We start from the raw sequence: 13,990 nt of genomic DNA on the forward strand, positions 1-13,990 counted from the left end.
CCATCTTTCCAACCCCTCTAAATTATGCTAAACAAATCAAAAATGAATTCCTGAATAATATGTTTAATATTGGAGAATTTATTTATCATATTTAAAGAGTTAGCAATATTGTTTAAAAAGGTATACTTCAATTTATCTAAGATACTACTGGCAAACAAGAAACAGGAATCCACACAAACCCCAGCTATGGAAGTATAGAACAACCTGATTCCAATCCCCCAACAAGTAACTCTTGTTCCTGGTGTTTTAGTAAACTGATACAAAGTCTTGATTTGATATATAGAATACTCTTTTATTCTTTATTTTAAACCTTTCTTACATATTTAAAAATATACAGGGGTTCAGAACAACCTCAATAAAGTGATAACATTTCTTTAACAGACTTCTGAAGTCAAAACACCAGTGTGTAGACATGGTTGGCTTCTAAGTTAGAGTCTTAGGCACGCTTCATTAAATGCTTTTCATAAAACAAACATACAAACAAAAGTCTTAAGTGCTAAGAAGAAAAATCCTCAGCAGTGTAATAGAAATTTTCAACCTTTTTCCAGGCAAGAACTTAGGGTAAAAACGTAAGCTGCTTTGTTCATATCTGCTTTACTATGGCAGACCCTAAACTCCCAACAACTTATTATGTACTCTCAGGTAGCACACTAAAAAACTTGGTTCATCTCCACATTTGAAAACAGACCATTATAAAACAGAATCTCTGAACTGCTTTTTATAAGTATGCTGCATCAGCAGCAGCACTAAGAATGCAGCTTCCTCTAATATAAATACCTAAATAACAACTACACAAAAGTATTTTCCTTTTAAAATAAGTCCATATATATGGTTCCAATGTTGACAACTTAAACAACATTGATATATGTATTGTGCTAAGAAAACATTAGGCACAGGCCACATAATATAATTTATATTTTTTGTAAAAAATATAGAATATGCAAATACATACCATACAAATGAGTAGTGGATGTGACAGTAAGTTGCTGCAGACCTAACACACAATTTCAGTGTTTGACATTTTCTAAAGGGCATTATGAGTAGCACAAAGAGTGATACTTCATTACATGTGAGTATTCTGCAACTGCATTAGGATTATTGTGGGCTTTATAGAGAAAAAGAGGCTTTACTATAGCAAAAAGGACTTTACTTTAGGCACATGAACTAACCTCAAAGAAAGCAGATAAAAATGTTTCAAAAATCCATTAAAGCATTAAACACAACTTCCCAACTAATAGATTGCTTTGTTAGAAAGAATACCTTGTTTAACATCTTGACTCTCTTATATAGAGGAGTCTTTCATTAGCTAAGATACTTCTAGAATGTGTCCCACAGGTCTCAGATGGAGAAACAATGAAAAGGCAATAGGAGGTGTTGGGGGAAGGGAGGAGAAACCAAAAGTCCTTTTACAGAAGAAAAAAAATACTGTTCTATTCTGCTTGTAGTGGAAAATCTATGCTGTGGAGAACGTGTCAAGTGCATAAATAAAGGGGTTGTATGAACAATAATAAAATGTAACACTGTGCACCCTCCCTAAAGACAACACAATTAATATAGATTGGCATGTCTCAATGCTCTGAAGGAAAGGTCATACTTGACCTCATATATGCACTTGCATTTTTCATAAAGGGCAGTTTAGCAAATAATAAACTCCAACAAGTACAAAGATTAAAAACACAGAATAAGACTAAATAAAAGACAGAGACATAGGCAGAGAGGACATAGAAAGAGATGTCAAGGAGCACTCATGTTTTGTAAATTTGAAGTACCTCTTCGATCCTCAGTAATGAGGATCAAACACTGAACACATATTCACAAGCTGTAATTCTCTTATGAGATTATTCTCCATACATCCTTTCCTTTTACTTTTCTTCTTGCACAAAAGGAAATAAAAGAGACCTTTAATCTCACTCTTCACTTCATAGTCAACTATTCACATAAATATTTCTCTAGGGCAAATTTCCAAGTGAATCAAGAATACAGTCCAAAATCACTGTCACATTACATTTTATTTCCTGTGCAGTTCTCTTCAAATGGAACAGGAATTTGCCCGTCTCCTGGGTTTGGGATCTCGTGCTTCCTGATCTTTCACACACACACAAGATGTGCACATTGTTTCAGAAAGCCTTCGGAGGCCAAGGCGGAAAACACTGTTGGAGAGACTGTATATTACACAGTTACAAAAACTATTGCTTATGGCAAGCCAAGTGGTTAAGAAGGACAGTGTTGGATTATCCAAGACACGAGAACTTTCTAGAAGAAAGTAAATAATATACGGAAGCCATAGCATATAAAACACGCTGGTTATCCTAAATAAAACCATGGCATAGCGACGATCGGGGCTGTGTCCTGCCTCTCGAGAGGCATCTACCTCGTGGCTAGGGAATCGGGCCCTCCGGTCATTTATCTCTTTGGTGTGCTGCCGGCAAATTTTGAAAATGTGAAAGTAAGTGAAGCAGACAACCAAGGCAGCAGGAGCATAAAGTAAACAAACAATAAAGCATGTAAAATAGGCACTGGTGAGCCAAGATGTGGCACACCATTCAAAAATGTCACCGTGGTAACCAGGTTTGCCCCAGCCAAAAAAGGAAGGCAAAAAAATTAGGCAGGAGTAAATCCAAATCATAATAATGCAAATTCTCAGGCGACAAGGGGTGACCAGTTGATTGTAGGAAAGAGGCTTGGTTATTGCAAGATAGCGATCCACACTGATGCAAGCAAGACAGGCCATAGAAACACTTTTTAGAACTGAGATAATATATCCAAACACTTGGCAAGTCAATGACTCGTGGACACCTGTAGAGTAATGGAGAAGGGACAGAGTAGGAACCAAGCAGGTAACTCCAACGAAGAGGTCAGCATATGCCATTGTCTGTATGAAGTAGCTGGTAGTATAATGGTGTAACAGTGGAGCACAATGAAAGACAAAGATGACTGTTAAGTTCCCAGCGATGATTAGAAATGTCAGTAAGACAATAACAACTGTCTCAAAGATGCAGACATCCTCCACACTGTAGTGACCAAATCCAAGCGGGCAGGAATGATGCTCGGACACATTCACAATGCTACTGCTCATGTTCAGGATCCTCCATTCAGTCCACCTGGATTCATTCATGGCTTGGAATTAAGGGAATTTGTAGCTTTGGCTCCAGCAAGCAGGTGCCCCTGCCAGCATCTGTTAGACTCTGCAAGTCAGTGTCTCAGAACCTGCTTCAGTAGAAAATGCCAGTGCCTGTATTACAGCTGAGCATCTCACAGTGTGCTCAGGTCTCTTCATCAGCCTTAGTTCACTAGTGACACAGCTCGGCTTTGGGGGAGAAAGGAGGAGGGTGAGCTAGAAAGGTGAAAAAGAGGTCTCTGGTTAGCTCCCTCCCATGCTTTCAAGCAACTTTTGCAGATACAGGCACTTCTAGAGAAAATGGATTTATTAGCTAATACTATGAAAAATTAAATCTGTAAAAAAAAAAAAAAAGCAACTGTCAAGGGAAGAAATGTTTCTCTCAGGATAAAGTTTCTTAGAGATCAACTAGAAAAAAAATAAAAGAAACAGTCTTAAACTGAGGTCTCCTGCTTCAACTATGATGAACTATGATGAAAAATGCATTCATATTTTAGAATTTAAATAATTAAGATCTTAGTTTTAGATGAAAAGCCAAGAAAAAGTTCATGTGACAAAGAGTGTCCTTGGACTCAGTTCACATCTGATGCTGATGGGAAAACTTTAGGACTCATTTCTCTTTCATTTTTAAAAGGTAAGAACAATAATTCTATCTAGGCTAATTCCAAAAGAATAATTTATGTGGGTACAATGAGGTATGCTGGGGGTAAAAATCAGGCTCTAGATTGCTATATAATGCTTATGAGAATACAAGGTAATTTCCATAGGGAAGATATTACACAATGAATAGTATGACAACACCCAAAACTGAAAACTAGAATAAATGTCTGAAGTCCTAACTCTCTAGTTATTCTTTAAATGTTGATATGAAAATAGCTTTAGACCACTTCAGTTGCTGATACTGCTGACATCAATGTAATTTATATCGCTTCTATTTCAAAATAAAATCTTTGTTATTAACTTTAGTTTCTATAATAGAAAATAACTTTCATTATTTGGTATGATACCTCATTATAAAAAGCATGATAAAATATATAGCTTGAAGTAATTCCTCACATTTGCAACAATGCCCAAATGTCATAAAAATAGATGAAATTTAGACAGTAATGGAAATGTCCCTGTATACTGAGCACATTTTACTAGACACTGCTGGTATCTATTAATTAAGTCTTTCTAGTAGGCTTCATATTCTAATTTGTTACAGCTTTCCTATTCCCATTAGATGATTAACACATTAAATCACTATTTGAACTAAATATTTGAAAGTGGAAATTTACCTTGTTTATTATATTTGCAGTTATTAGCAGCCATATGTTAAGAAAATGCCTCTTCTGTTTCTGTATTCTATTTTAAGCAAAAGCTCAATTAAAGCAGGGCCATCAGGTAGGCTGGGAAATAGTCTTGTTTTAAAATATCTCAAAACATCAAGATGGGTTTAAATCCTGGACTTTGACATGCTGCGATTCTGGCAGGGCAGAATCCATCCAAAAGGCTTCCAAGGTCATTCTGGCACCGGGTTAACATTTACCAAAGTCTTTCCCCCAAGTACAAGCAATTCAGAGAGTCTCTTGTCACTCTTTGTTATCATAGCTTTTGAAGAAATAGCATGCACTAGAAATGAAAACATTTCCTTCAGGAACAATGTAGCAGCTCAGTAGAAAGCATTCTTCTCAAAGTTATTTTCTTGTGCAGCAACACATCATTCAGGGAAGTCCTTCTTTTATGTCAGCCACAGGATATTCCTTCTTGGACATGCTGAGTTTCATTTATAACAAAATAGTTCTCTTGTTACAGGAATAAGGTAATGCTTCTCATGTACATTCACTCTTATCAGCTGTGAAGCTAGGCTGCTTGATTCAGAAGTCCAATTTACTGTGATGCAGTTATCAGGATGCTGCCGGGAGATTCTTTACAGTTTCTCAATCTTGCTGCCTCCACCTGAGCCAGAGTCTGCTCCTCCTCCTCATCCCGAGCTGATGCAGAAGAACTCACCATCAGAAAGGTGACTCGGTCCTCCTGCCCCAATCAACAGCACAGCCAATGGCTACTGCAGCTGAAACTGTCACTAGGTAACAGTTGCCAGGCACATGCAGGCTTACAGACTTAGTCTGTGAGCTCCGATCAAGATTGACAAAAGAAGACAATGAAACTGACCAAGCTTTGTAGTATGTAAACGGCATTTAAAGGCTTCTGGAGGCATTCTCCTTATAGCATTTGTAGGAATTATTTCTTATGAATAGCAGTATGGAAACAAAACTGGTATATACCTTTAAACCTTGTAGAGAAAGTACCACAAGGTACTATGACACTAAAAAGTCAGCAGTAATCTAATACTCTTTGGCCAAAAAAACTTATGAATTATTAAAAATCATTTAAGTCCTCATGATCTAAATTGATATAACTACTGTTTTGTGTTTTTTTTTTACTATGAGGTAAATGGTCGTATTTTGATTAGAAATTAAAAGTCATTTACTCATCTCTCCAATATCTGCCACGCCCACATGAATGTGCTGAGCTTGGCACACTGACCTGCACAACAAAATACCAGTTAAGGACTGTGACAGTGAAAGCTGTCTGGATAAATACCTGAGTCAATATGATCTAAAAGGATATGGGGCATCCGAATAAATAGAAGCACTTAGTCCACAGTTATCCTACTATACAAATGTGTCAAGAGCTAAAGAAATTCACCTCACAGTTCTTAAGTTTATATATATATATATATATATATATATATATATATATATATATATACACACACACACACAAACATATATATAAGCACAATAAATACTTGCTCAAGAATTTGGTGTATATTAAAACATTTTTATTTAGGTTTATTTCAATCATTCATTTATTTTAAACCTTCAACAGTAAACATTTGTTTATTTTAAACCTTAAACATTAAAAAAAACCTATGATAACAAAATTTGTAATTGTTACAGGAGTAAAGCAAATCAGGAAAAGAAAGATGCAAATAAAAGGTAATAATTATTGAAAACATGTCTTATATGCCAAAATTTGAGCTAAGTGCTTTTACACTTTCTTCTTCATAAAATTCTTAAATCTCAGGCCTGAGATGGCTCAGCAGATAAAAGGCACTTGTCACCAACAACCCTAACAACCCAAGCTTGATTCACACCCATGACACTGTGGAAGGACAGAACAGATTCCTACAAGTTTTCCTCTGACATCCATATGTGTTACCTAGCATAAAAATGTCCACAGTGTGATCTCCTCCCCACTCCTTCCTTCCCTCTCTTTCCTCCTCCTTTGCCTCCCTCTCCCTTTTCTCTTTCTCTCCTTTGTAGACTAATTTCTAAATGATCTTAATAAATAAACGGAGCCAGAAATTTGGGTTAAAGACAGAGAGCAAGATCAGAGGAATAGGACAAACTACTAGTTAACCTCACCTCACCAACTCTGCAGCTCCCAAAAAGGGTGACTTCCTGTCTACCCAGGCTTATATGCCTTGCTGTTCTGCCACCTAATTTGCTCTCTGTCTAGCTACATCACTTTCTCTTTCTGGCCAGCTCTGGCACTTCCTGTCTGTACAGGCCTCCAGAACTCTATGATTGGTACTGGGATTAAAGGCGTGTGTGCTTCCCAGGATTGGGATTAAAGGTGTGTGCCACCACTGCCTGGCTCTGTTTCCAGTGTGAACTTGAACTTGGAGATTCAGACAGATCTGTGCCTCCTGAGTGATAGGATTAAGGATGTGTGCCACCACTGCCTGGTCTCTATGTCTAATCTAGTAGTTGGCTCTGTCCTCTGATCCTCATGCAAGTTTATTAGAATACACAATATATCACCATAGTTATATTACATAGCTCATCACATATACCATTCTTTCTGTTTAATTCAAAAATCATTCTTCTCATTTTAGGGGTCTGGGTGTCACTGCTACTCTTTTCATCATCATTACCAACTACTTCCCTCTCCTTTCAATTGATGAGAGCTAACCAAAAAAGCCCAAACTGTAATTTATTTAGAGAAAATATCATTTAGTATTTATATATTATTTAGTATATCTTATATATTATTTTATATGTTATCTCATTATTAAAAATCCAAACAATGTCCTAGACAGCAGAGTAAGTGCGGTAGTTTGAATGAGAATGGTCCCCATAAGCCCATATATTTGAATACTTGGTCCATAGTTGGTGGAACTGTTTGGGAAGGATTTGATGTTTCAAAAGCCCAACCCACTCCCAGTTAGCTCTCTTTGCCTTGTACTTGTAGATCAAGATGCAAACTCTCAGCTATTAATCTATTACCATGTCTGCCTACCTACTATCATGCTCCCCACCATGATGATCATGGACTCAACCTCTGAAACTATGTTCCCCACCACCACCTGTCAGCAAAGTTCTTTCTTCTATAAGTTGCCTTGGTCATAGTGTCTTATCACAGCAAGAGAAATATAACAGTAAAGGCAAGACATTAGCTATAAATGCCAAGTAGGATAAATAATGGACGATGACTGCAATGAGAGTTACAGTAACATTATAAAGCACTGAAGAAGCTAAATTAAATCTTGTCTCTTAAGATATTTGAAAAGGAAGCAAAAGAGGTGTACACTCAGACTTTAGTTCCACAACTACCCCCATTTCACTGTCTCCACCATCATGACCTTAGGAAAGCCAGCATCACTTTCTATTTAGATGACAGCAGTGGCTTCTAATCTGGTCTGTGTTGAGCATAGCTTCTCTTCAGTCTATTATGTGGTGATATATTGTGTTCTCCAATATACTGTGTCCCCCAATAAAACTTGCCCAGAGATCAGAGGAAAAAGCCAGCCATTATATAGAAGTCAGGCAATGGTGGTACACGTCTTTAATCCTATGTGTGTTAAAAGCCACACTAAGGAACAGAGCCAAGCATGGTGACACATGCCTTTAATTCCAGTACCAAACATAGAGACATGGAGGTCTGTACAGACAGACAGACAGTGACAGAACTGTGTAGGAAGAGAAAGAGAGGTAGCTGGGCTAAGATAGCCAATGAGAGGGCAGAAAAGCAAGGCATATAAGCCTGGGTAGACAGGAAGTCGTGCTCTTAGGAAGCTGTGGAGATGGTGAGGTGAGGTTAGCTAGTGGTTTTCCATATTTCCCTGATTGCTCTAAAGCTTTAAATTTCTGGCTCCGTGTTTATTTAATATGACCATTTTAAGATTCGTGCTACAGGTTAGTGCTGGAATTAAAGGTGTGTATGACTTCTTTGTTTACTTAAAATGGCTGGCCTTTTCCCCCTGATCTCCAAGCAAGCTTTATTTATTAACACACAAATAAAATACCACCATATTTCAGCACAAATAAAATATCACCACACTAATCATAGAGGTCTGGAGGTCTGTACAGACAGAAAGTGACAGAGCTGGGCAGGAAAAGGAAGTGATGTAGCTGGGCTGAGAGAGCAAATGAGGGAGCAGAACATAAAGGCATATAGGCATGGGTATACAGGAAGCAGCTCTCTTTGGAAGCTGCGGGATTGGTGAGGTGAGGTTAGCCTGTGGCTTTTCCTATTTCCCTGATCTCTCAGGTTTTAACCACTATATCTGGCTCTGTGTTTTTTATTTAATAAGACCGTTTAGCAATTTGTCTACACTATTATGCACAAAAATGAGTATATTTTCCAAAATTCAAAAAAATCATGTCACTTCCTTCCTTAAAATACTTGAGTTTTATTCTGCATTTTATAAAAGGTCCTATAAATCTGGTCTAATCTCATTTTCCTTCTGGGTTATCCATGTTAGACAAATTCTCCACCCCTCGCCACTGTAAGCCCCAGCCCCACATTAACTTGCTGTGTTCTCTTCTGCTGCAGAGTGCTCACATCAGCTGCTCAATGAGCTACCACATTCAATTCAGACACAAGCTTCCACCTTAGTCCAAGAACTTCTTCCTCTGGGAAATCTTACCTGAGTTCCCAGAGTACCAGATTCTACACTTACCACCATCTGTAATTATTTATTTTATTCATTTTATTTTCTTACTAAGCTGAAGCCTCACAGGGAAGCAAATACTTGCTTTGTTTACCATCATCTCTAAAGTGCTGATATTATACTCTGCTGGGCATTGAATAGGAGTTTAACAAACAAATGTCTAACATAATTAATTTTTATGTAAGACAACTAGTACAACAGAAACTGTAACATTAAAACAAAGTTCCTTGCAATCCCTTGTTTAACAAAGACTTCCAGGAGGAAGTAAGAAATATGACCAACAGAGAATTGCAATTTCAACAGAGAAAAGTTAATCTCTTCATATATTCAAATATTAGATAAGTATTAGCAATTTATACATCCACTTAAATCCAAGTCTATATCAATGTTTGAAAAAAAATCTTTGATTTTTAGGCCTGGGAAATAAGGAAGGTTGATGTGTCCTTTAAGGACAACACTAGTGATGTTGGAATAATAACACTGTTCTGTGTTTTGACCAGTGCAGTTGTTACCATTGTGGGTGTGCTACTGTACTATAGTTCTATGATGTGTTATCATCATGGAAATAGAGAAAAGGATGCCTGTAAGCCTGACTGCTGTTACTGACATATACAACATAATCCACAACAATCACCAAGTAAAAGTATAATTAAATGCAAAATGTTAAAAATACAACAAACAGCTTGTTTTTACAAGGATGACCCCAGCTAAGACTCCTTGCTTTAGGTGCTTGAACTGTCCTTCTTCTGTAATCAGATTAGTGACTACCCTAACTGTCATCATAGAACCTTCATCCAGTAACTGATGGAAGCAGATGCAGTGATCCACAGCAAGCACTGAGGAGGGATCATATGAGCAAGGGGGGGTCAAGATCATGGTGGGGAAAACCACAAAGACAGCTGACCCGAGTGAGTGGGAGCTCACAGAGATGCAATTCTGATGTTTCTCGGTTCTCTAATCTTAATGCACATACCATGTGCTATCACACCTAGACACCAAAGAGCCTCTAGACTGGTCATCATTCATGCATTTTCATCACTTGGACTTTGTGTATGATAGCTGAAAATATTACAAAGACTGTGAATAATCACTCAAGGAAAATAATGGTGTATATCCCAATAGGGCGCTTGGTTGGACAAGCTTGGTGAACTGAAATTCACTTTGGATCCAACCTAAAGGTGGAAGGAGCAAATGATTATACAAAGTTGTCCTCTGACTTCCCAACATGTGTTGTGGCATACACTATCCATCCACACATCTCTGTCTCTGTCTCTCTGTCTCTCTCTGTGTCTCTCTGTCTCTCTCTCTCTCTCTCTCTCTCTCTCTCTCTCTCATACACATGCAACACAATAATAACAACAACAATAATAATAAATTTTTAAAATAGAAATAATGTCAACAATCTTTTGGTGACTGAAGATATAAATCTTTAAGTTCTAAAGTATGTAATAGGCAGGACAATAATTTTTATACATCTCAAAATTGTTGGATTTCATGAATGTACTTATATTTAAAATGTTTATATTACAAGCTGATGATGGACACGGTCATTACCTTGATTTTGTCATATACATAAATTAAAACACCATATTGAAGTCAGTAAATGTGTTAAAATGTGAAGTGAAAATTAATGGAAAGAAACTTGACTTTTTAGCAAACAGTAATGATTAATTACTTATTTTAAGAATGCCAACTGCTATTAAATGCAGTACCAATTAACTTGTAATGGACAACTAAGCATAGTACTAAGGTAACATGAGCTGAGTGCTGGAAAGCAAACACTGAAATGATACATATAACAACCTACTGACTTAGTGACTGAAAGGCACAGCACAAGTTTATTTTCTTACCTTGCTCTACTGTAAATCAAAAAAATTAAATATTTAATTAATTAAAAATACCAACAAAATTTTAGTTATAAAGTTACATAGAAAGAACTTTCTCAACTTGATAAAGACATATAGTTGGGAAATATATATCTACTAGAGTATTTCACAATGAAATATTAATGATTCTTCCCTAAGAATGGGAATATACAAGCATGTGGGTCCTTATTACTTCCATGTACCCTGTATTGACAGTCTCAGTCTATATAATAAACAAGAAAATTAAAAGTCATTCAAGAAAGCCATAACTACATATGCAAAAATATTAAAACTACTCCTACACCCATTAAAATATAAGGAAATGAATACACTTTGTCAGGATATAAGGTATTTCGTTGTTATATACATGCAACAAAAATGGAAATAAAATTTTAAACAGTAAACCATTTACAATAGGCTCATAGAGCAGAACACAAAGATTTATCTAATAAAACCTGTATGTCTCTACTCTGAGAACTACAGAATGCCACTGAGACAATGCTAAAGGTTTAAGGAAATGGACGGATATACCATCTTTATGTATTTGAAGACTTGCTATCATTAAGAAGACCAGATTCTCACCAGTTTATCGATTATATACTCACATTACAATCTAGGCAGGTCTTTCTGTAAAACAAGCAACTGCTGATTATAAAATCTATATGCAAACACGGAGAATTTTGGATAGTTATTGTAAAACCATCTTCTAAAAGAAAATAAAAACACAATTGGAAGACTGACACAACCTGGTTTCAAGACCTACTGTAAGACCATGGTACGAGAGACTAGCCTCCTATAGACCTGTAGAACAGTAAAAGCTACAAAAATGAGACCAGAGTTATTGGTCAATTGAAATTTAGTAGGATCTCTAAAACAAACCTGGTCTTAAGGAGATCTTTTCAATAAATAGTACTAGAAAAATTTGGACACCCACTGGAAAAATATGAACTAAGGGCACTTCCTCATACTACACATAAAAATTTACTTGTAATGAATGATATATCAAAATATAAAGGTTGAAAATATAAACAGGGGATGGAGAAATACCTTAGAGGTTAAGAGCACTGGTTGCTCTTCCAGAGGTCCTGAGATCAATTCCCAGCAACCACATGGTGGCTCAAAACCATCTGTAATGAGATTTAGTGCCTTCTTCTGGCCTGCAGGGATACATGCCAGCAGAACACTGTATAGATAATAAATAAATAAATCTTAAAAACAAAAAAAAAGAAAATACAAGCAGATAGCTTCTAAAAGAAAACACATTACAGGGATAACTTCATGGCACAGAAACAAAGTTTGTAAGATAATAAAAATAATAAGCTAAAAAAATAAGCTAAATTTTAATTTATACTCCAAAATTCTTACCAAAAGACATCATTAAGAAAATCAGCAAGCCAAAAGCCTGAAAAAAGTTATTAGCAAAACACACACCTAACAAAGAAATTTTTATGCAAACTGTGGCTACAATACTGTTACTGACACTATAAATTAATAAAAATACAAAAAATCAAAAATGATAATAGAGACTGAGAATACAATTGTGGTTACCAGAGACTAGCAACAGTAATAGGGAGATGAGAAGATGTTAGTCAATGAATACTAAGTGATAACTCAATAGAGAAACTAAGTTTTGATGTGCTATTGGCCCGTAAACTGACTACAGATTACTGAAATGTACTCTATTTAATTTTTTAATTAGAAAAAATCATTTTTAAATTCATGCACAACCAAGAAAGGCCAACTTTTCATGACATATATATGCTCAGGTTGAGTTAGACTATGTAATTATACATGACTCAAAACACCACATAGAACCCATTAGTATGTACAACCGTTAGGTAGGAGAAGTGAAAAGTGCTTAGTATCAAGTCATTAGTTCAAGGCAAAAATCAAATAATAATAACGTACCAATGCATTTACTCCAATGTCTAAAATTAAGACTTGCAATAAAAAATTTGGTAAGATTGTAAACAACTCAAACCTTTACAAACTGTTCGTAGTGGTATAAAATGACCCAAATTCAGGAAATGTGACAAACATTTTTGGAAATCCTGATTATATTAAACAAATCTACACTATGGCCCACCAGCTCATTCCAAAAGACATACAAACATATCCACAAAATAACTATTAGATATCAAGTTTTACACACACACACACACACACACACACACACACACACACACACACAAAATGTTCCTGGTAATATGTACAAAACTAAACAGCCCAAACTGGAAACAACATACATATCCACCAACAGGCATATGCATGAAGAAATTGTGATATGTACCTACTGTGGCTTGGTGCTTAGCAACAAAAAGGAAGGAAAATGAACAAACAACACAGATGAACCTAAACACTAAGGGGAAAAGTCAGGCCTCAAGGAGCACATTGGACACGAAGTTCTAAAACATAAAAAAATGAATTTTTGCTGAATTATAGCAGAGCAGTAGTTGGCTCAATAGTGTACTTGTGTGCACACATATGAACATGTGTATACAAGTGTGTGCATGCATGGGCACTGACACAAATTAACTGACTGTCAAGAATATAAAAGAAATTTCAGGAATGATGGAAACATTCTTATGTAAAAAGTGTATGGACCATGTGCATGTATACATGGGAAAATGATGAAATAATACACAAGCTTTGTGTAAATTATTACCAAAGATAACCATGAACCTGTGAATTCACTTGTGTACAATGAATGTTCATTTAATATTTGTCAAACAGTGTGTGATCATCACTGTTAACATCAATAGGAACATTGTCTCATAACATAACATACCTTTGCAACTGTGGACCATGAGTGTGTGTGTGTGTATTAGAGACAGCAGGACCAACAGGGGAGATAGATAGATCTGTTTCATTCTACAAGTGACCAGGTACTAAAAGTAATACACAGCTCCCACCATGCTGGCTTTCTATCCATAACACAGAACAGTATCTTCTACTTCCTCTTTCAATTTCCTATTTGCAATTTCCTAGAGGCTTAAAACCTGAAACAAAGCTTCTGACAACTTTTTCCTCAAAGGCTACATAAAAGTACTCCTCTACCAGGAA

At 36.2% G+C, this 13,990-nt stretch overlaps 2 protein-coding genes across 6 annotated transcripts in view; both read right to left on the reverse strand.

Moving 5' to 3' along the window:
* The window catches only part of Rabgap1l (RAB GTPase activating protein 1 like), a 589,856-nt gene that overhangs the window by 357,151 nt on the left and 218,715 nt on the right, over nt 1–13,990 (reverse strand). The window contains exon 1 of one of the 5 annotated variants that reach the window (XM_052737348.1): nt 4,396–4,509. The exons of the other annotated variants lie outside the window; for them this stretch is intronic. The gene's annotated coding sequence lies outside the window, so the exon portion shown is untranslated. Of the gene's footprint in view, nt 1–4,395; nt 4,510–13,990 lie in introns of those variants that run through there. 5 annotated transcript variants of the gene reach the window in all.
* On the reverse strand, nt 56–4,509 carry Gpr52 (G protein-coupled receptor 52). Its single transcript, XM_052737354.1, has 2 exons — nt 4,396–4,509; nt 56–3,334 (listed from the first exon to the last, which is right to left on the reverse strand). Exon 2 carries the CDS (start codon nt 3,113–3,115, stop codon nt 2,030–2,032), a length of 1,086 nt encoding a protein of 361 aa, XP_052593314.1. The 5' UTR covers nt 3,116–3,334; nt 4,396–4,509; the 3' UTR covers nt 56–2,029.

This window comes from Peromyscus californicus, unplaced genomic scaffold (assembly GCF_007827085.1).
Source record: "Peromyscus californicus insignis strain IS unplaced genomic scaffold, ASM782708v3 Scaffold_14__1_contigs__length_90479793_seg_2, whole genome shotgun sequence".
Lineage (NCBI taxonomy): Eukaryota > Metazoa > Chordata > Mammalia > Rodentia > Cricetidae > Peromyscus > Peromyscus californicus.

Bases quoted from the DNA above. Each gene is read 5' to 3' on its own strand.
- Gpr52 (XM_052737354.1), bottom strand. From the start codon at position 3,115: ATGAATGAATCCAGGTGGACTGAATGGAGGATCCTGAACATGAGCAGT.